This window comes from Ostrinia furnacalis, unplaced genomic scaffold (genome assembly GCF_004193835.3).
Source record: "Ostrinia furnacalis isolate ACB-3 unplaced genomic scaffold, ASM419383v2 OfSCF5667, whole genome shotgun sequence".
NCBI classification, from domain to species: domain Eukaryota; kingdom Metazoa; phylum Arthropoda; class Insecta; order Lepidoptera; family Crambidae; genus Ostrinia; species Ostrinia furnacalis.
In genome coordinates this window covers 18,104-39,738 of record NW_021135906.1, presented here as the reverse complement: position 1 = coordinate 39,738, position 21,635 = coordinate 18,104, and the positions used below count along the sequence as shown (strand labels likewise).

The 21,635-nt window shown below is 35.0% G+C and overlaps 1 protein-coding gene across 11 annotated transcripts in view; it reads right to left on the bottom strand.

The window, feature by feature from the left end:
- Nucleotides 1-13,771, bottom strand: part of LOC114361392 (T-box transcription factor TBX3) — a 112,982-nt gene extending 99,211 nt beyond the window's left edge. For all 11 annotated transcript variants that reach the window (XM_028316382.1, XM_028316385.1, XM_028316388.1 and 8 more), the window contains exon 1: nucleotides 13,300-13,771. In XM_028316382.1, coding sequence (XP_028172183.1) covers nucleotides 13,300-13,619 — 320 coding nt within the window. In that variant the 5' untranslated portion in view covers nucleotides 13,620-13,771. The remainder of the gene's footprint in view (nucleotides 1-13,299) is intronic.
- Nucleotides 13,772-21,635: the final 7,864 nt, after the last annotated feature.

Sequence of the window (21,635 nt, the reverse complement as noted above, 5' to 3'; positions counted from 1 at the left end):
TTCAACGCTTCAATTTATTAAAAAATTTAGGCTGAGTTGCACCACCTAATTTTAACCGTAACAATAACAATAACCGGTGCTTTTGTTTGGAATTTGACAGATTTTTGACTTTTCTCAAAGTTAAAGTAAGATGGTGCAACCCAGCCTTAGACTTTAACTTTTCTGCTTAGCTCAAAGGGCCTGGCTGGAGCTTGAGTTTCACCTTTTGCTGTGGTGTTTTTCTATGTAATCTTTAATTTAATAGATGTTTACATTGTACATAGAGCAGTGTTATATCTAGTAGCGGTACATTTTGAGGTTAATTAAAATGTGATGAGTATGACTGAAATGAAATTAAATGAAATAGTTTATTCAGTACATTTTTTTTTTTTTTTTTTTATTTGGTGCACAAAACAGGGATACAACCATAACATACAAAGCTTTTAAAGCAGGCTATACAATAAAACTTGTTGCAGCTCCAATAAAAAGTGCACACAACATACAATGCTATTCGAGTTAACAATAATTATACATAATACATAAATTATAAATAGAAAAATAATTATTTAATGTTAATTAATAATGGAAACAAGTTATTAATAAATATAATGAAATTTAAATCAATAATTCTCTAAGAAATAAAGATGAGAGAGGAATTATTTAAGTAACAATTCATTAACAGCTTTTTTGAATTTGTTTAGGGTAAGGCTGTAGATGTCAGGCACCTCCTCTATATCGGGTGTGAGCTTGTTAAAGTCTCGGCAGATTCTATGCATGGCGCTGTGAGAGGACGCGTTACTGGTACATAGTGGCACTTCGAATGTTCGGGGGACTCTAAGGGAACGTTTTGGTATTTTAATTTGGACTCGAGACAAGGTCGCTGTAGAAACCGACCCATTGAGGATCTTGAATAAGCAGAATATTCCATGAGCTTTNATGTTATCCCGAAGTAGTGGTAGTAGGGCAAGCTATATTTGGAACATGTATAAGTGCCCTGGAAAGGGCTTATGCTCTGATTTTCCAGTATAGTGTCAAGGGCGTCCCTCTAGAGCGGAAGCAATCGGTCCGGGACCTCGGCGTTATCTTCGACTCGGAACTGAGCTTCAGGGACCATTATGATGCGTTATGCAGAAAGTGCAATCAACTACTGGGTTTCATATTATGAAACCCAGTAGTTGATTGCACTTTCTGCATAACGCATCATAATGGTCCCTGAAGCTCAGTTCCGAGTCGAAGATAACGCCGAGGTCCCGGACCGATTGCTTCCGCTCTAGAGGGACGCCCTTGACACTATACTGGAAAATCAGAGCATAAGCCCTTTCCAGGGCACTTATACATGTTCCAAATATAGCTTGCCCTACTACCACTACTTCGGGATAACATTATGGGCTGGTGCTGAGAAGTGGCGGAAGAAACTCAGTACATCATCTGCGTGTCCTGGTCTTTGTTAATGTTTGTGTATATGGTAGTAATATTTATGTCCTACACTTGTTGCATTGTTTATAAAGAATATTGTGTATTAATTTTAGGACAACTAAACAAACAAGCATCTAACACTATGAGCAACATAAAATAAATGAGCGATCTAAATCTCATGAAAATATTATCTTGATGTGTGTGTGTACAAAGCAAACATGGGTTAATAATTCCACCCACGGTAACGTAATAGAGAGGACACGCACAGAAAAACGGAAAAAATATCATAAAAACCGGCAAAATGGTAACATTAGCCGCGAAGCGTTAAAAAGAATATAAAAACGGACAACTATTTTCGCACTATATAAATAAGAGTGTTGCCAGTACTAATTATTATGGACATAATCGTTGCGCATACGGCTTCCTCCGTAATGTTAGTGAAGCAGCGGCCTAGTAGTAATTCTTTCCAAGAATTACATTTTCATTGCTAATGGCGCGGTCTGTGTGTTTTTGTAGATTTCTTGGTACGTGCATTGCAGTTTTAACACCTAAAATGCGCCTTCTTTTAAGTGTAGCTCAGTTGTATTACTGAACGGAACGTAGTTATAATAAGTCGGCCGTTTGGTGTAGTGGTTCTGAGCCCTGATTACGGTAATTTTTAACGTCAACAATCCAGACACGCTTCTCGATTCTGCGATACGATTGGTCGTTCAACAGCGTACGTCAGCTGTTTTGACCAATCGTATTGCAGAATCAGAAACGCGTCTGGATTGTAGACGTTAAAAGTTACCGTAATCGGGGCTCAGAACGGACTACTATGCCGAAAGGTCCCGGGTTCGATTTCTGGCCGGGCAGAAATTGAAATGATGAATTTTAATTTCTGTGACGGGTCTGGGTGTTACTATGTATAATATGTATGTATTTAAAAAAAAGTATATAAGTAGTATATCCGTTAAGCTAGCACCCATAACACAAGCATATTAATTGCTTACTTTGGGTCTAGATGGCGCTGTGTGAGATTGTCCAAAGATATTTATTTATTGTCCAAAGATATTTATATAATTTGAAATGTACCTGTAGTCAGTGTTAAATTATTATCGCAATTCTATCGAATCGAACTTTAAAAAGTTTCGATGTCTAGAAACACTCTAGTCCAAGTTTACTCAATCCATACCCAATTTATTTTTAGATTTTTTTACCAGCTGTTTAAAAATCGTCATTAAATCTTTGTTTTCGGTGTGAATCACAATTCGTCAATGGTCCTTCAATATTACTGACTACAATCGCTCGCTACCGTCTGGCATCGACTCCACCTTTTCACTTATAGAATTTTGTCTATTCCCAAAAGTACGCAGCCGAAACTCCCAGAACTAGATGTCGCGATAAAAGACGCCTTTTCAGTTACTCTTTTTCTTTTTCGTCTTTAAACATTTGCGAACGTCGCCCGAGGCGTCGCGGCCGCAAACGCGTCTACTCACCTATTCCGTGTGAGGTGGGACTTGATTGAGTTTTTCGGCCGCCATGTTTTTTTCGCTGTCAGTTTTTGGCGGGATTGCTGGGGTGGGGTTGCCAATACAAAAAAATATTTATAATGGTATCTTTTGAGAGGAATTTATGCATTGGTTGATCGATCAAATTAGTGATAGAGTTTGTATTAACTTTATTATTTAATTTTCGTTTTTGATTGAACATTTTGGTGGGCTTTTATAAAAATGCTTAGGTACTCTAAACTGTTTTATTGTTTTTGTAATTTCAAGACTGATCTTTGTGGACTAAATTATGCTCTATGATTCACATTTTTTTCACATTCAGTGTCAGTTTTCACATTTACAGATATGTTATGCAAGTTCCTAGTATCATCTACATAAGTAGGTTGATAAATATAATTTGTAGAGTAATTCATGCATACTTAAAGACATGCAAATACCAACTATGCTTTAAAGAAATCACTTATCAAGACCATCAATCATCATTGGCAAACCAATAAAAAGTTATAGTACCTACTGACCGCACCGACATTGAGTTGCATCGAATTTGCACACCGGACGATATTGGCATGTTAAGAAACAATTAATTAGAGCAAACAGCATGATGACAGATCGACAGACGTACATTTCACGCACGGACACGTGTAATGCATTTCTAGTAATCCCAGGGTTGCCAGATGCGGAAACACTTCCCTGTCTGTGTTGCTAGGGTAAATAACTTGGTAGTCGAAATGAATCTACAAAACAGTCTTTACAATCATTTGTCACTGACTTGTCTAAAAATATAAAACAGAAATGACTTTAAATACCCTGGGTTCGAAAGACAAGCGTCCCAATCACAACCCCCTAGATTTTTTATTTATTTACACTTTTGCACATACAACTGTACAGTGGCGGACTTTATGCCAGGTGGCATTATCTTATTATTAGATCATTGGTTCCCAAACGTATTTCCCTTTTGACCATACAAAAAATTCCTCCAGTCAAGATTTATTTATTGGTCGTATCGAGCAGTCTGGATTCTCTCAGCGGTCGCAGGTTTTTTATCAGGTTTTTTGTGCAGGGGGGGCACTTTGGGAACCAATGCCCTATCTTAAGCCTAGATGGTAAGAAAAGTTAGATACTTCAAACTTGACCACTGGCTTAGTTTTTCCCATACATTCTGACAGTTGACATAATCAAACACTTGTGAAAACCTATGTCATCTGACATTGGATGTCATATGATTTTTTTTCCTCACTTATGACGAAGCGCTTATGACGATTATCGATCTAGGCAAGTCTTAATAGACGAAGTGCTTGTATGTAGTATGTTTGAAGGAATTGACACCTAGGTGTTTCTAATTTAAGCACAGCCCTGACAGGGTTGTTCAAACAATATCGTTTACGTATCGTTCGTGATGGATTTTTGCATTTCTATTGCGTGTGCGCACGAGATTTCAATTTCTTACGCCTTTTCCGATTGTTCAGTATTGAAATGCGGCGTTTGGAATTAATCAGTTTTCCAAGACGCGATGTAACATATTTTTTCATGCTGTTTCCTTTCTTACTAGGGGAAAGTCGTGAATGTATTTTCAATAAACGTAGATGTAGGTATAGTCAGCGTCAAATAGTCCGTGACACCCAAAGTTACCAAATAGTTCGCACCACGTCACGTCTTTGTTACATTTGGAATAAGGTTGTGTTTTCAAATTTTTGACCACTTTCACTGTCTCGAATTATTTGACGCTGACTGTACAGTCTATCTATGATCTGAGATTTTAAATTTTGAAACAAAGTTCCAACGATTGACAAATAAAGAAGAGAACTTTAGAAATCTTTAAAAAATACAATTATGACTGGCCTTTTAACTTTATTTTAATTTTAACCCGTCATTTAATTATCTTTAACTTTGCGTATTACGTATAATCAAGCCTATTTCTATAACTTTTTTTACAAAAGTTATTGTTAAATACGCTTTTAATTCACATGTCACTAAAACTAAAATAATTATAACGTCAATATGAAACAGACAGTTTTATAGTCGATTAAAATAATAAAATATTAATTTCAAACGACTCACACTCTACATACAATATTAATTATACTCAATTTGTCTACTCAAAACTACAAAGGCCTCGTTTACATACGATTCATTTAGTGTGACTAATTAGTTGAATTATTTAGTTTTAGACGGGTTAAGGACTCAGTAGAAAGCGGTGCTCAGTGTTGCCCTATTTAAAATCATGATAACTAATAGTTACAAGCGAATTATACTAATTAGTACATCTTCAACCGATTTTATTACTAATTTGGTTAATTTAGGATTATTTTTAGTGAGGGGAAAGTAGGTAATGTGAGACAGGAATCATGGCTTCTTTTTAACATTAAAATAGTTAGTAGGTAATTATTACTGTTTAAAATAGATATAATTATCATTTGGGTAGATACGAGTATCATGTATTTGTGAGAATTAACAAAAGGGTAACTAATTCTGCGTTGTATCAACCAAATGCCGTTCATTGCTGGATGAAGACTTTCCCAAGGATTTCCACATCCACCGGTCTTGCGCTGCCCTCATCCAGGAACTACTTATCGGATTGGAAACTTCTTATTGTGTTGGATAGCCCATTTATTGAAGAAGCTATATACCATCACGCTACGAGGGTACGACCAATAGGAGGAGGCGGAGCATCAATGAAAAATGTGGCGAAAACAGGGAAAATTATTCAAACGATTTTCACGCGTACGAAGTCGCGGGCACAGCTACTTCATACCTACTTAATATAACCGTGCTTGAAAATAAGTGACAGTAGATTTAAACTTAATAACTTTTTAACTTAACTTTTGCATGTCGCTCGTGCCTATTTATTAACAGTTTTAATATTTAAAACTAATCGTGTGACACGTCTTATCGGTGTAATTGCGGCGGCCATGTTGTGGGCGCGCCGTGACGTGCACAGGGCGTTGCGTTGTCACTTGTCACCGTTCGTGTAAAATGATATCAATTTGTGTAATTTGCGACACCTTGGATGGGAAATTTTAAGAAAAAACTGACAAGTAAATGACGGTGATTAATATCAGGCTGGAAATAATTTAGATGTAATAGGTGTAATTTAATACCCGATGTCTTAAATTAGAGCTCTGGCGTAAAAACATTCTATTGTAATTTCACTAACTCTTTTATTTAAGTCTAATGTCTGTTATAATATTTATTAATCCTACCACTGGTTAAACCATTTTATGTTTTCTAAAATATTTAAAAAAAACACAAATTCATCATAATACCTACTATAAAACTTTTACCCATAGATTTTATTACATAGAGTAAACTACACATAGCACTCACTTAACAGGCAATAATTCATAAGTGATATAACATTTTTCGTGTGTTCCCAGAAACGCCCTGCCAGCAGTTATCAGCGTGTTAATTATGGCCCTGTGACAAAGCACGAGCGGTCAACACGCGACCGAACACCCTGTATTACACTTAAATAGGTCGATTGTGAAATACATGTTGTATTTTCAAGTAGATTGCATGAGCAAGAACATCGAGGAAACACCCTGTATTTTTATGTTATAATTAAAAATAAAATCGAGGAAACATCCTGTATTTTTTTAAATTAAAATTTTGTTTAGAAGCAGATTCGGGCAGTTAAAATACAGGGTCTAAAAGCGTTTACAATGTCTTAAGATAAGTTTCTGATATCGAATAGTTATAAACTCCCGACCACCCAAGTTTTGGGGTCCCACTATGCAATCTGTTTTTGTTATTTTCGACGGTTCTGTCTCTTTCTATCATCTGCAACTCTAGCATGAATGTGGAAAACAGATAGAGTCGAGTTTTCCGAAGATTTCAACTTAAGCGGGAGTTTCACCGATTAATTTAAAAATTACAATCTTACTTAAAGTAAGATGTGGGTTACTGTGGGTTTTATCCTACAGATTGTTTATTGGTGTGAACTGTACTTGAATCTAACTTGCCTAACCTAATCAATTTCTCATCCTCTATAAAATATTAGAACACTAATCTGAGGTAATAGAATTTTTAAGTGATGAAATAACATGGCAAGCAACTGAATAAATTTGAGATGTTATGTTATTGGTACAATATTATTTTGGTACAAATGAAATGTATCCTAGGTATTTAGTGCCTAAGTACAATCGACAGCACATAGACGATGTCCAACATTTTTGTTGCAACATAGCAAATATTAAAATTAAAAAAATGCCACAGTTTCAAGTTTATCGATCGATTTTTATCGTCACAATCTTGTTAAAATCCCAAAAGGGCTTGCACCTCGATTAAAAATGCAGATCAATTTAATTTATGCGTTCAAGCAAATCCATAATGTATCCGTGCTTCTAAGAAACTACGGTTTTACATAGTAAAGAAATTATGTAGGCTGGTTATAAAGTAATTGTCGCCGGCAATTAGGTAAAAGAATTACGAGCTCGATTAAGCCATTAGTTAACATAGATAATAATGTACTAGTACTAGTACATGATAAATTGAGTACAAAGTAAGACATGTACAGTCGACGGCAACCACTTATAAGTTTATTAAGAAAACGTGTCTTTATTACCAAGTTATTGGTTATTAGTTCAAAAAGTTGAGATAAAAAATTACAGCCACTGCAGATGTCATTTTTTAATTCAAAATATATGGTGTATGGATACAATACAATTTATTAATTAATGTAGACATCCATATATTTATCATATTAATTCGAATATAAAAATGCGTTTAAGATAGTAATTTATATCTAATAACAGTTGGAAGCTTTTCTTGATCGGCTTCAATTATTTGTACTAAATTAGCTAATACTAGTAAAAATATGATATAGATGCTTTAATATTTATAAGGTAAGTAGGGAAACTTTTTTGAGTCTGTACGGACTTAAGCAGTTAACACTGTGGGACCCTATTTAGTTGTAGGTAATACCTAGTAGTCAAAATATAGCTGATCTGATATTCCGTAAACTGTACGTTCGTAAATCAAATTCGATTAATACCAACATGCTATCTCTCTCACTCAACTTGTAAACTCGTACAAGCGATAAAGGCTGATGTAACTAGTCGACATTTCGAAATCGGTTTACAGAGTAGACCCCTTAAATTAGCAACTACGTAACATAATTGATAGAAAATTAATGAAAATGCGTGCATGCAAATACACTTAATTATACGTATTGATGAAATTAATAGCAGGTCAGTTTTATGCACTTTTGAAAGGATATGATTAAGCAATTATTCAGTATACATACATGCATATCTAATACTCGTACTTGTACTATAATACCAAGTGATATAGAACTAATATTTTTAGAATTAAATTAATAGAAGTTTTAAAGTTTCAAAAAATAAGGTTAATTACGGGAGGTTGATGTAACATGTTTTATTTTTCCTCTCTTCAAATTACTTAATCTTAAAAGAGATTTAAAATTTAAATTTTTAATCAAATATCACATATAAGAACTTATTCACCTTTATTAATAAAAAGTTACACCCTAGTTGAACACTGTTTCAAAGTGACATTTCCATACTAAACGTCACTTTAAAACAGTGTTCAACTATTTTCGATTTAAAATTAACAAAGTATGTTACTATTTACGGAATAATTGCACAGACTTGAAAATATATTTTGTACTATGCAGAATACACCTTGTACAATTCGTACATAATACCTAACTAGGAAATGAAGACTAAAGTACATTGTCAGTTGTATAATCTTTGTCAATTACCGTCAAATGACAGTTCAACGCGTCAATAGTTCTCCTCTGTCATTATCTTTCCTCAACTGATTGTTTGGCAGTCTGAGAACTATCAATTTGGTGACACTGACACTGTGACTGACACCAACAACTTTGTATTGTTGACACTATGTAAGTGTAGGTTGTAGTTTAAATGGTAGAGTTAGCAATGTCAGAGTGATTGGGCAGATTTTGTAGCTAGTTACTACGTTATTTTTACAATGGTGTTGTGTGCGAAAATGTAGAGCTGAAAGCAAGCGTAGTTGTATTTTTATTTGTTAATTACTAAAGGAGGAATTATAAAACACATTTATGTGAAAGATTAAGCATTCAAATTGAGTTGAAGAAAAGATAAATAAAGATAGTAGGATAAAATCAACTCAAAAATTAGGAAATTAACTAGTGGTTTGCGAATGCGACTTGACCATCACTGGTTGGGTTTTTATTGGCGGTCAAGCTGTAGATCCTGGCTACACAGGAGTTGCAGCGGTGCGGTGGGCACGAGAGGTGGGAATAGTCCCGTAGTGGTTTGCGATTGTTTTTATTTCAAGTGACAAGTAAAAAAAATTTTTAAAACATATTTTGACACGTAGGAACATTTTGATTGCGCAATATGCCCCAAAATTAACTACTCTCGAAGTTCCCGAAACGCCGAAAGATACACGTCAGCACGAAAAGGCTAATTCTATTTTTTACTTTTTACGAGTTAGGGAAGTATTTAAAAGGCCTCCTCCGAATAACGACCCGTTAACCCTTGCTGAGTCACAGGGCTCGGATCATTGCAGCCCGAGCAACAAAGTGAACGAAGTAAACGAGAGTTCAAGGGCAGAACTTTTACAATATTTCATATTCGCCAAAGGATTCCGGCACCTGACACCTCCTACAAAAACGTCTGCCACTTTGCTTTAGGGCTGTCGAATGATGGGTTAAGAGACAACAGTTAATAACTTTAATCAGTTTTTGGTTGTCAGTGTTTTGAGGTGTAGAGTTTTTTAACCGACTTCAAAAATGAGGAGGTCCTCAAATCGGTTGGTATGTTTTTTTAGTATTGGTAAATGAATGAATGTGGGTATGATTTTCAAAACAATTCAGGACTCTACATTCCAATTTTTAGTTTCATACAGGTTAAATTTATCTTGTCAAACAAATTGTTTTTTTCAAAAACTACATTTCAGGAGGGTGCAAAAATATATTCGTCTCATTCATTTTTTATTTTAATTAATTTCGCTATGTTTTTTTTTGTTTTGAAATACTTATCGGAAACTCTATTATTCCATGTCTCATGTTGATATGTTTTTAATATAATAAAATAAAATAAAGTAATGAATAACAAAGTTGCCAGCCCTAAAATTTCCTTCCACTTTCCAGAATTTCCTTTTTTCAACTTTTCGCTTTGATGTCCTGAGTGTTACCCTCCGAATTTTGGCGTTCGCCGCCCCTACAAGTGTTCTGCCTACACTCGAATACTTAACTCGGCCAATTGAAACTGTTATTTTGCGATGATATTGACATTCGGGGCAATTGAAATGTATACTTTATGTTTTTTATATCGTCTCGTCATGATATTATTATGCTAGTTATACATTATACCACGTAACTTTGAAAAAACTGTATGTGTGAGAAGTTTTAGCTCTATACTCTTGAATATAGTTAATGTAGTCTAGGAGCCTAGGCCACAAGAAATTGCTGCAGTGTATTTACTTAACTAAAGATTTTTTCTTGTTTTCACAAGTAAGTATAACTTGTGTGACGCAGTTTTACCTATTTTTACTTCTTAACATTTTAATGCCTGCGGTTTTGCTTTATTTAGCTTAGAAAAAAGTTACAACGGTCCCATTCCCCGCATTCAGATTCTAAGCGTTATCAAAACTATATTTTAATTTATTACATTGCCTTTCTAAAAATATTATAAAATACGTTCAGCAGTTCAATTGCAATATCACAGTTGTAATATAAACATAGGGAATCTACGATGTATAGACTGTATACCTACTACAGTGCACATTACTCGCGTGTTTTGGTAATTGAAAAAATCTGTCCATAATCACTTCCTCCAAATGATTTCATCTTCATGAATTGTAATTTCAGTTTAACTCAATCATCTATTTTATGTATGTATTTATTTATTATATATTTTATATATTATTTATGTATGTAGCATAATTATTTGTTTTTGTTTTTCTTTCCTTTCCTGCACTAGAAGTACCGCCAGACAAATTTCTTTTCTGCTCAACCCAAAGGTAAACTGGTCGAGAATGCTTTAGTGCGTTAAGTTCGCCTTATGTACAAATTTATTTTGGCATTAAAGTTTAAAAAAAACCTGTCTTCTTCCTATCTACTACCGTTTTATAAGCTTAGATCTATTGAAAAAAGTTTATAACAGTTCTATTTATACGGCAAATATTCAACATAAATCTTAACAATATGATAAATGGCTTATTTACTGTAGTTACATTGTACAATACAATCGTATTGTAGGTGACAACATGTTATAAAATACATCTGGTACAATTAAAATCACATACCATGATATATGGACGCGAGGAATGTATTTTATTGCTTTTGTGGCAATAACAATTAGTAATATACAACCTAATAATAATTTTGATCTATTTATAAATGAATTATAACTGTTGTAATGTTAATAAACTGATTCTAACACATGCCATAGTTATATTGTATTTTGTGTAGAATATAGCGACAACTTATGACAACATTAATATTAAAAGTATACAATGTTTTTTGAATTAAGGCTCTTTTGATACAGAAAAAAATTGTTAGGTGTTAAGGATCTGTCGCCAGAATCAATATTTTTTTCTTATCGTAAAAAAATTAAAATATAAAATGTACCTAACTAAATAGGTAGGACTTTCTGGTAACATGACATGGTTAATGCGTGGAGAATTTAGCAATCATTTCAGATATAATTTTTTGATAAACGAAATTGTACTGATTAAAGTAAACTACAATTTAAATAAGCAGTGTAAGTACTAAATGCTACTACAATGGGATATGTAAACAATGAATCATAACATAGTTTATGGCATGTTTGGCAGAGTGGTAGAGTCTAATCGCCCATAAAACTCGTGTTGTACAACCATAGTCATAAAAGGAAGCACTAGGTTACATTATAGACTGGTTGTCTAGGTAGATCAATAGAATTTGAATAATCTATTGTACCTATTGAAATATTCATTAATGTATCTGACAAGTACATTACTGATGTTATTTTTACATAGAAGGTACTAAAAAATCCTACTTGATAGATAAAAACGGAAACGCGAACCTTTAGAAGTTATGCAATCTATTAAACCAGGCTATGGTGATCATCAAATTAACGTAAATAATAAATAATTAATTGTGCATATACTATTTTGTTATTAGAAAACCAAAACAACAGTTTTACAAACTTTGATTAAGTCATTTGGGGTATAAATAGATGCCTACCTTATAACAGTCACAAAAACTATTCTTTGTTTTTTTTTTATAAAAATCTCGTTGAAGGTTTTTTTGTATTTAGATGATATTTTGTTACGCAAATATTTAAAAATTGTACAATCTCACAATTTGGTAAAAAAACAATTGATTTATAGTTATTAAATAAATAACACATACAGGCAAAATGTTTTCTTCGATGATAAACAAATACTTATTTTCATTGGAGCTGAAGTGTAAATAATCGCGTGAAGTTAATTTTTCTTTTAAATTAACCCACTTTTATTAAAGATAAAAACGTATTTATGGAAATCGCAACATAGTTTTTCATGTGCGGTCCGCGTCCGTTTAGCAATTCACTCTTTCATCATGTTCTGCCTAATTAAATGCTGTCTCATTTCTATTTTTTACTTATACAACTTCATAAAGTCCATAATTATATGATTGACTAGTTATTTTTATCGGAAAATGTACAAAAAGTGCTGTATTTTAGGTGCAAAAAGCGATAAATGCAAAGCAAAGTGCCGTCGGGAGCGATTTTTTCGCAAAAAATACGCCTATGCCCGCTGCACCCTCGGGCCGCGACGGAAACCGGCAAATTGCCGTGCACAACAACATTTATCATGAAAACTGAATAAACCGAACGTGTTGTCAGAAGGAATCTGCTCAATTTGAACGAGAATAACGTTATGAATATTTATCCTCGAAAAACATTTTGATAAAACAGAACATTCGAAAGTGAAATGCCGATTTAATCTTTGATGAAGAGGAAATAATTTGTCTGATTGTTCTCGTATTCATTGATGATTTACACGAAAAGGGTATAAACAATCTTCTCAGAACTAAGCAAGTTGCAGGTTTCAGTGTAGTTTGATAACACGCGCAAAGTTTACTTTCATTGTTTATTTTGATTTGCGCAGAACTTGACAGCTCTCGGAAATGTAATTAACCAAACACTTTCGGTTGTTGGTAAATTTGTCAAGTAATAATAGTAGAGATAGTCACTTTGGATCACGTTTTCTACCGTTGAATCATGTTACAAGGTTTTGCTAAAGGATATTGTTCTCATGAGATCATGTCTCAGCTTCTAACCACTAAAAATCTTCTTAGACCTGATTGTCGTTTGACTTACCCCAAAGCACACGCTTTATTGCTACATATTCGTGATTTGTATCACACACAGCACTATGAACCACGTCGCAAACACGATCACAGCGGTAACGAGCGACGGCGGCGCGCGGCCGTACTGACCTGCCACTCTTGGTGATCACCATCTCGGTGCCCAGCTTGTGGAACTTCTCCCAGAGGTCCTTGCCCTCCAGGGTGACCTTCGGGTCATCGACGACTCCGTCGTCGTCGGGGGGTAGCGGCGCGTACAGCGGCGGCGGCGGCTTCAGCAGCGGGCAAGGCGCGGACAGCGCAGCGGCGGCGGCCAGTGCGGCCGGCAGGTACGGCGGGGGCGGCAGGGCTCCCGCCGTCAGCAGCGCCGAAACCGAGAAATCGCTTGGCCGCGGTGCCAGCAACGGATGGAAGGCGACGGCGTCGCGCCGCTCCGCGCCCTCGAAGCGCATGCCCGCGCCGCCCGGGGCCCACGGCGCGCGCTCCACGACCGGCGTGCCCGACGGCTCCAGCGGTCGCGCTCGCGCCCGCTCATGCAAGGTCCATAACGCGCCGGCCGGCGGCTCGCGACACTCTCGTCCCGTGGCGACACCCGCTCGCGCGGCAGGCGTCAAACGACTGCCCGCCGGCGGCGCCGGCTCCGACACCCCTCCCGCGCGCCCGCCCAATGGCGGCTCGGGCCCCGCGCGCGCGCGGCGGGCGGGGCCGCGGCGCCACGGCCGTTGTTTTTTCGTCGCGGCGAGGTGTCCGCCGCCGCCACACCTCGCGGGGCGCGGGGCCCCGCTAATCTGGTTAATGCGGGGGCGACACTCGCGACCGCCGCCTCCTTCTAATTGGACACGTTTCCGTTCGTTCATCAATTGAGCTCGTTACGTTCTCGCAATATCTTTTGTGCCACGCTATTGCTAGCGACCTACCGCTGAACTCGAATGTTGCGGCTCGCGAAACTTTTTTGCTAACGCTGACAAGTTTTCTCCCGGCGAAACATCCAAGTTCGGGTTTGTTAGAAGTTGTTCAATTATGAAGTTGATCAGGCGAGCTTTATAAGAGTCAATAAACTGGATGCTCTCTTAACGTCATAAATGTTTCTTTCAGGTACCGAAACATATTAACTTATGCCTATTATAAATTACCTATTTTTCTTTGAAATAGTTGCTTACAATAATCAAATAAACACGAAATATGTCTTCTTAATGGCTACGAACTACGATATTACGTAGCTACGCGAATGTAGAGTTTGAGTAAAGAAATTCTTCACTCATGTGGTTTGAGTTTTGAATTTGTTTGCTACGTAGACGCGCGCGCTACGTCTTGGCACTGCTTAACGGTATCATTTTTTATTTGCTTTCTTCGATCACACCTACTTAGTTTATCAGTATTAAAATAAAAATATGTTTTCTCCAACTTTTCCTTTTTCTGTTAGGTGATTAAGCCTGTGGAAATAATAATATCGTCTAATCGGCTTATTTTAATATGATGAGATTGATTTTGAATGATGATGTTGTAGGTAGGCGTCTTAATTTATGTTTAAGAAGAAATAATGAAACCTGAAGCATTTTACGATTCGGTATTTAGTGCAAGTGATAAATTAATTACCATTATTTCAATATGAAAGTGTAAAATTACAATATTAAAAAAAGCTTATCTAAATAATAAAAACTGAAAACATAAGATTCATGAAACTTTTGCAAATGAAATCTTCCGTAACTCAAACCCGTGAAGTATTTTTTCAATAAAAATACTATATCATAAATAAAACCTATAAACCTAGTTTTATAAGTAGGTACCTATACCTGTTTCCTGTAATTTATAGAACGTGAAACTCATACAATAATCTATGTAAAAATATTAACTTGGTTTTTAAAAACAAACTCAAGACTTTCAAATAAATAAAATTGTCCGTTGATTTGATTCTGAATGAATTGAATCTTTCTTTTATTTAACACGAGTGAGAAAACATAATTAATTATAATAGTTAATGAAAATTAATCGTCCGTATCATTTAGTTAAGTGTTCGTAATTTTTATCTCAAAACATTATGAAAAGATTAACAACTTTTTACTTTTACTTATGTGAGTAACTTTTATTCATACTTAAAATTGCTCTACTGTTGCGAATATCTTAAATGTGTTGCCTAATACGAATTACCTGTTTCATCTTTTAGTACCTACATGTATTTATTTTGTAGTTTCTTTTTAAAATTTAATTATAACTCACAATAATTAGCTTTCGATTTTAATTTATCTAGTGTAATAATTATAAATACAACGACTATAAATATCTAAATCGTACCTTAACAATAAAATCTTATTAAAATAAACAACATTCACAATTATATTTTTAATCTTGCAGCATTGAAAAAACCTCATGACTATTTTCAAATTCGGTTACAATGCCATCTAGCGGCGAGCGGTAATCAGTTTTACACATTTGATTGAAGATCCGTAGGATAAAATTTACTTTTATTGTTAAAATAATAAGTAGTTTTTCAACTAAGTAGTTTATCGAAAGAAAATGTTTAAATCACTGAGAAACTTAATATACTTTCAGATAAATGATTATGTAGAGCTGTTTAGGATAGGTACGCCATCATTATTATTAGAAGCTCCTACAAATAAATGTCATCAAGACAAACCATGGGCAAGTAAATTATAGTAAACTAAGTTGTTTTCTTTTGTGATAAAAAGATGTTGTAAAAAAACTTTTTTTTTTATTTCCATGTCTATTGTGAACCAAACTCACTATTATATTCAATTTGAATAATCATTAATAGTGTACTTAGAATAACTTTGATCACAATAAATTATCACAGTCTCATTATAATATTATTTGCCAAGTAAACCCTACTCGAACCCATTCATCGCAACCAGTTTAGTATTTATTCAGGGTTAATTATTTTTAATCATGTAAGAGTTACCTTGGTTTATTTAAAAAGCATTGTAAGGATTCAGGTAGGTACTTACACAATATTTTTGTAGCCGTAGGTGGTGAATAAAACAATATTTAAATAGTACAATTCAATAGTATTTTATACGAAACTACGGAATTAACGAAATGTAACTTAATATGAAAAAACTCAAAACTCATTTTATTTTTGCAAGTAGGGATTTTAAAAAGCACTTTTACTAATCAATGTTTTATTAATCCTATTTCAAACTACAAGAGTTTAAAAATGAAATGCAACACGAACGTTTAAATTAAATTTTGTTAACTGATATTTTAATTCAAATACAAATCAATAATTGTTAAAATAACTTGCTCGAATTCTATAATTTTAGGTAAGAAATAGATCATCTCATTTAGTTCATTCAAACTATCCTCAATGGAAACTGAAGAAAGAAACACATTTTGTGCTGAACTTTTTACCCCATCACATTTTTTACTGTTAGGTATTTTATTTTATTTATTTAGGTATACTCGTATCACATAAGAATGATGGACACAGGCCGCTACCAACCGGGCAACATGGAAAGCATTGGGGGAGGCCTTTGTTCAGCAGTGGGCGTCCTATGGCTGAGATGATGATGATGACGATGATCACATAAGAATTTACCTCTTCTACGTTCACACTTTTCAATTAAATAAATAATAGATTCATGTTAAATACGACAGGTGACAAAATCCAAAGGCTCTACCGTCTGATATTAAAATTCCATTCACGATTCACTCGAACACGAAAGAATGCTTTATTGTGTTAATGCTGACAATTAATACCCTGACATTTTCATAGAGACAACCTGTCAGTACATATTTGTGTTGAACAATTATGGTACTGATGATAAACGATTTGAGTACAAGTATTTTTATGTGCAAAATGACGGTCGAATGATTATAATTTTGTTTTAATATTAATGTAAGGCTTAGGCGTAGTTGTTGTCACATTTTGGATTATGTTGTGTTACGAGAACGTATATTTCATTTTCATACTACGAGTATTGTGTCAATTACTAAGTATTAAGTACTCGTAGAATAATTTTAGCAGAGCGTTTTGCTGCTTTCATAGTAAAGCCTTTTGTACTCAGCAGTACTGTTTTTTTAACAGACATTTTTCAAGTAGTGTCTATGTTTGTCACAGAGAACAACAAGGAAATTCAATGAAATTGTCCATGTTTGTGAATTATGGGTTATGGAGTAAAGATTTGAATTTCGTGTAACTCAAGTCGCGGGCGTCCGCTAGTTAAAGAAAACTAAATTATACAGAATTAAGGTTTGGGCAGGGACATAGAGAACATCTTGCATCATAAATAAATTAATAACAAGGTGTTTGCAGTAGGTAGGTAGGTACAGCAGCTTTTATTAATACATTGATAATTGTGATCCTATTTGTAGTAAGTAAATAGAGCGATACTATCAAAGTATTTTTCGTTTTATTTTTGTAGCAAAATAGTACCTAAACTACAGAGATGCTAAAAGTATACATGTATATTTCGTTTTATGTGCTGTCGTCCATAATAGTCCCACCTGGGTAGCCACTAATTACAACTACATCTAGATAACACATCTAAGTATCGAACTTGCTATCGAATCGATCTGCAAAATGTCGATAATTATTACACGACACAATTTTATTTTACTTCGCAACATCTTTTTATTATCTTCGCCTCCCATTTAAAATTCAAATTCACGAACCCTCAAGGAGGAAATATTCGATAATTGTAGCATCTAAACCACAATGACATTCGGTAAGTAACAAATCTCTTTAGAACGAGAGACAACCTTGTCGTACTCGGCACTCGCGAATTTTCCCAGTGGATTTTGAAGGAAACTCGTGTCTCTGAATGTGACAAGGTTGCTGCTGATTTTGAAGGGGATTGGGGTAGATCGGATAATAGGAACGACTCAAAAGAGTATGATCGGGAAAATTCGGTTATGAGAATTGAAATCGGGGAGGGGAAGGTGTCTGAGCTTCAACCTGAATTTAAATTGCGGACGTTTCGTAACACTTGATGGTAATTCCTACGGTTGGAAAATTCCAATATTCCATTAATTTCCATGGAATTATTAGGACTACCCTATTCTGTTTTGATATTCGTACATTAGGCTATTCTATACTTTTTGTTTTGGATTAAATTGATGAAAAGAACTACAAATTTTGTTTTTTTTTCGAGAAAATTATTGCTTTATTGACACATCGTCATAGATAAAAGCGTATGGATGATGTCAGATATCGAACAAACTTATTTCATGGAGTACTGGAACGAATTCATTGTAGCAATTAAGAGGAGATACAGATTACAAGTTTGCGTCATTCATGCCTCGATCAACTAAACAAAAAACATGCGATGGGGTTTTTAACGGCCTACTATAGAACACAATAACTGCGATTAAAATATCGGTACTTCTCTCCTCCATTAATGTTTGCAGAATGTTTTTTAAATAGAAATAGAAAAAACCTTACTGACAAAGTGTACATTTTTCAGGTTTTTGCCTTTATGTTGTTTTAATTCACGAAGGCGAGGAAGCTTTACATGTGTGGTGGCTCGCTACTGTTCGTTTTTCAAAAGTTTTGACAGACATTACACTATCGTTGTGTGCATGTACACGTACACACACAAGTAAAGCTCACTATTCGTGAGTTGCAAGAACTATACCTTTAAACTTTAAACCGGAAATCATGAAGTTGTAATCCTAAAGTGCGTGAACCACCAGCCTGGGCGGCCATGTTTATAAAATACTACCAATCACTAGTTTTAGAGGCAATAACGACCAAGCCCTCAAAAGCACCATCTTGTAATTGGACGATAAAATTTATTCAAGCAATGTAATTAAGAAACCACCTTCAAATAATAATTATTCTTTGAGAAATCTTCCTTGCAGAGTCCATTAGGCAGGTGGTCTGACGAATTTATGTCAGTCGCCTATGGCTATAAAGTCTGACACCGTTTTGACATCTGACATCACTCTAGACTCTACTTTGACCAACATGAAGGTCGGATTAGCAAGCTAAAGTGGCAATGGGTAGGGCACAATAGTACACAGAACTGACGGCCGATGAGGCAGCAAGGTTTAGGAGCGGAGGCCACGTACCGGAAAGCACAGCGTAGGACGTCCACCCACAACGTGGTCCGACGACCTTGTAAGTAAAGGAAGCAGAAAGGCAGATGCAGGCCGCTGCCAACCGGTCATTATGGAATTATTGGGGGAGGCCTATGTTCAGCAGCGGACGTCCTATGGCTGAAATGATGATATTGAGAGTTGAACTCAGGACTTTCATGACTCGAGACCTCTAACCACTCAGCCATAGGCTTCAGAACACCCAGGGTTTAAAATACCCTTCAATATTTCACCATGAATCAAGATATCGTAACATTTATCGTGCATACAACCTGTTGTTCATTAATTAAACATCACTAATTTATACCACCACTTTAGTGACTCATTTAGCATTTAAATCTCGATCATATGAGTCCGTACATAGAACACATTTTTGCCTGGACGGAAAAACATGATTTAGGGAAACGTATCAGAAATTCAGAACACGCTTATGACCGACTCTTCAGAATATTGCAACTTTATTTAACTCTACATTTTAGATCATAAGTCTACGAATGTGTAAAGAAAAAAAGACTAATAATATAGAAAAATAGCTAAAGTTTTTGCCCTTTACATGTCTCTTCTCATAATCTTTTGGCCCTATCACCGCTCAGAGACCAACATTTGGCAAGTGCTGAGAAAAAGCACCCCAACAAACTCAGTCACCACTGTCTGCCGGTTTAATAAAGATTAACATAGGTTCATCATAGAACAAAACCTATATTTCTATTTGAATAAGTCCCTATGAATGGTAGATGTAATTGTTACAATACTTGATTCGAACAAGTTATAGTCCAAAGTAATTTTTATAGTACATCTTCTGAGAAAACCACATGGGTGGCCTTTTCAACTCACCAGCTTACATATGCGTATTAATTGAACTGTATCCAAAGACCATTAAAGTTCAAATTGGAATTGAATTAATCAGATAAGTTTGTTACGATCAAATTTTGAGTGAGAGCTCGTTGGATTGTTACCATTTTATTGGTAGAATAAAAGTTTTTATGTTTGTAATGGGTAATGTATGGGAGAATTTCGTTTCTTGCTTACACCCGTATTCACAAACATTACTATGAGGTCTCACAGTGCGCGTGGACGCATGGGGTCCCAAAAACCTACTCATAGACAATACTTGAGTGGCGGAGTGACACACACGAACCAATCACAGAGCTCTATTCAACGCTGTGCGTTCGACTTCGATAAGTGTTGCTACTTCGATGTTAAGTAAGTATCGTTTGTGATACGGGTGTTACACTATTACTGAAGTATTGTGAACTTTTTTTTTATTAATAAGGGATAAATAGAGGGATACCAGTCGATTGAGATTTATAATTTAGACCCATGGTTTGGTTTCTCCATAGTTTTTGAAATAAAAATTTAAATGGGACCACCCTTGAGGTATTACCTATACGCCGAAAAAAGATTTGTTCAAATCGGTTCATTATTGGCGGAGTTATCGCGTAACAAACATAGAAAAAAAAACATACGGGTCGAATTGAGAACCTCCTCCTTTTTTTGAAGTCGGTTGAAAATGTAGAGCGATATCATCATCTTAGATAATAGATGCCTATTCATATTAAAAACAAATTCTTCTTCTTTCTTCTTCTTCTTATACTTAAGACTTAACAAACTAGATATAATTATTATTTCATCCATTTATTCAGACCTGTATTATTATTTTAAACATTCAAAGATTATTTTAATTAAGCTTAGAGAAAAGCAAAATAATAACTGCTCATAAGATGCTTGTATTTAAATTTAAGTGGGTTAATCTTTGCATGTTAATGTCACACTGCATTAAAATATTAATTAAAAGGATTTTATAATAATTACCTCTATTAAATCTAGATATTATTAACTTACTAATAACAGGTTAAATATAAAGTTTTACTATTATTACATACTGGACTTATCTACTTCATTATTATCTCTTAACAAATATTTTTAACGCGCTTAAATCTGTACTCTGCGCCTATAGAAACGGACAAGTCTCGAAACAAATAAAATCGAACGCACAGCGTTGAATAGAGCTCTGTGATTGGTTCGTGTGTCACCCTGTGCGTCCACGCGCACTGTGAGACCTCATAGTAATGTTTGTGAATATGGGCGTATTTATCTGGTAATTTGTGTGTAGGTACGTATTTTGTAACGTAAATTGCTAACTCAATCCCTGTTTCAATCGATTTCTGTCATATTTTTAACAAAATTGCTGAATACTACCTATTTATAAGATAGCGTATCAAAAAATAATAATGTTTCACCAAATAAATTATTACTTTGGTAGTTAAATAGCCGATAATACCTACAGAAGTGTGGAAGTGGTTTATGATATCAATTTAAAACTTAGAAGTTATTAAATTACATAAATATTCAATAACTATAAACCCAACCGCTGATTACTTATGACTTAATAGAAATAACTCTTGACATTACCT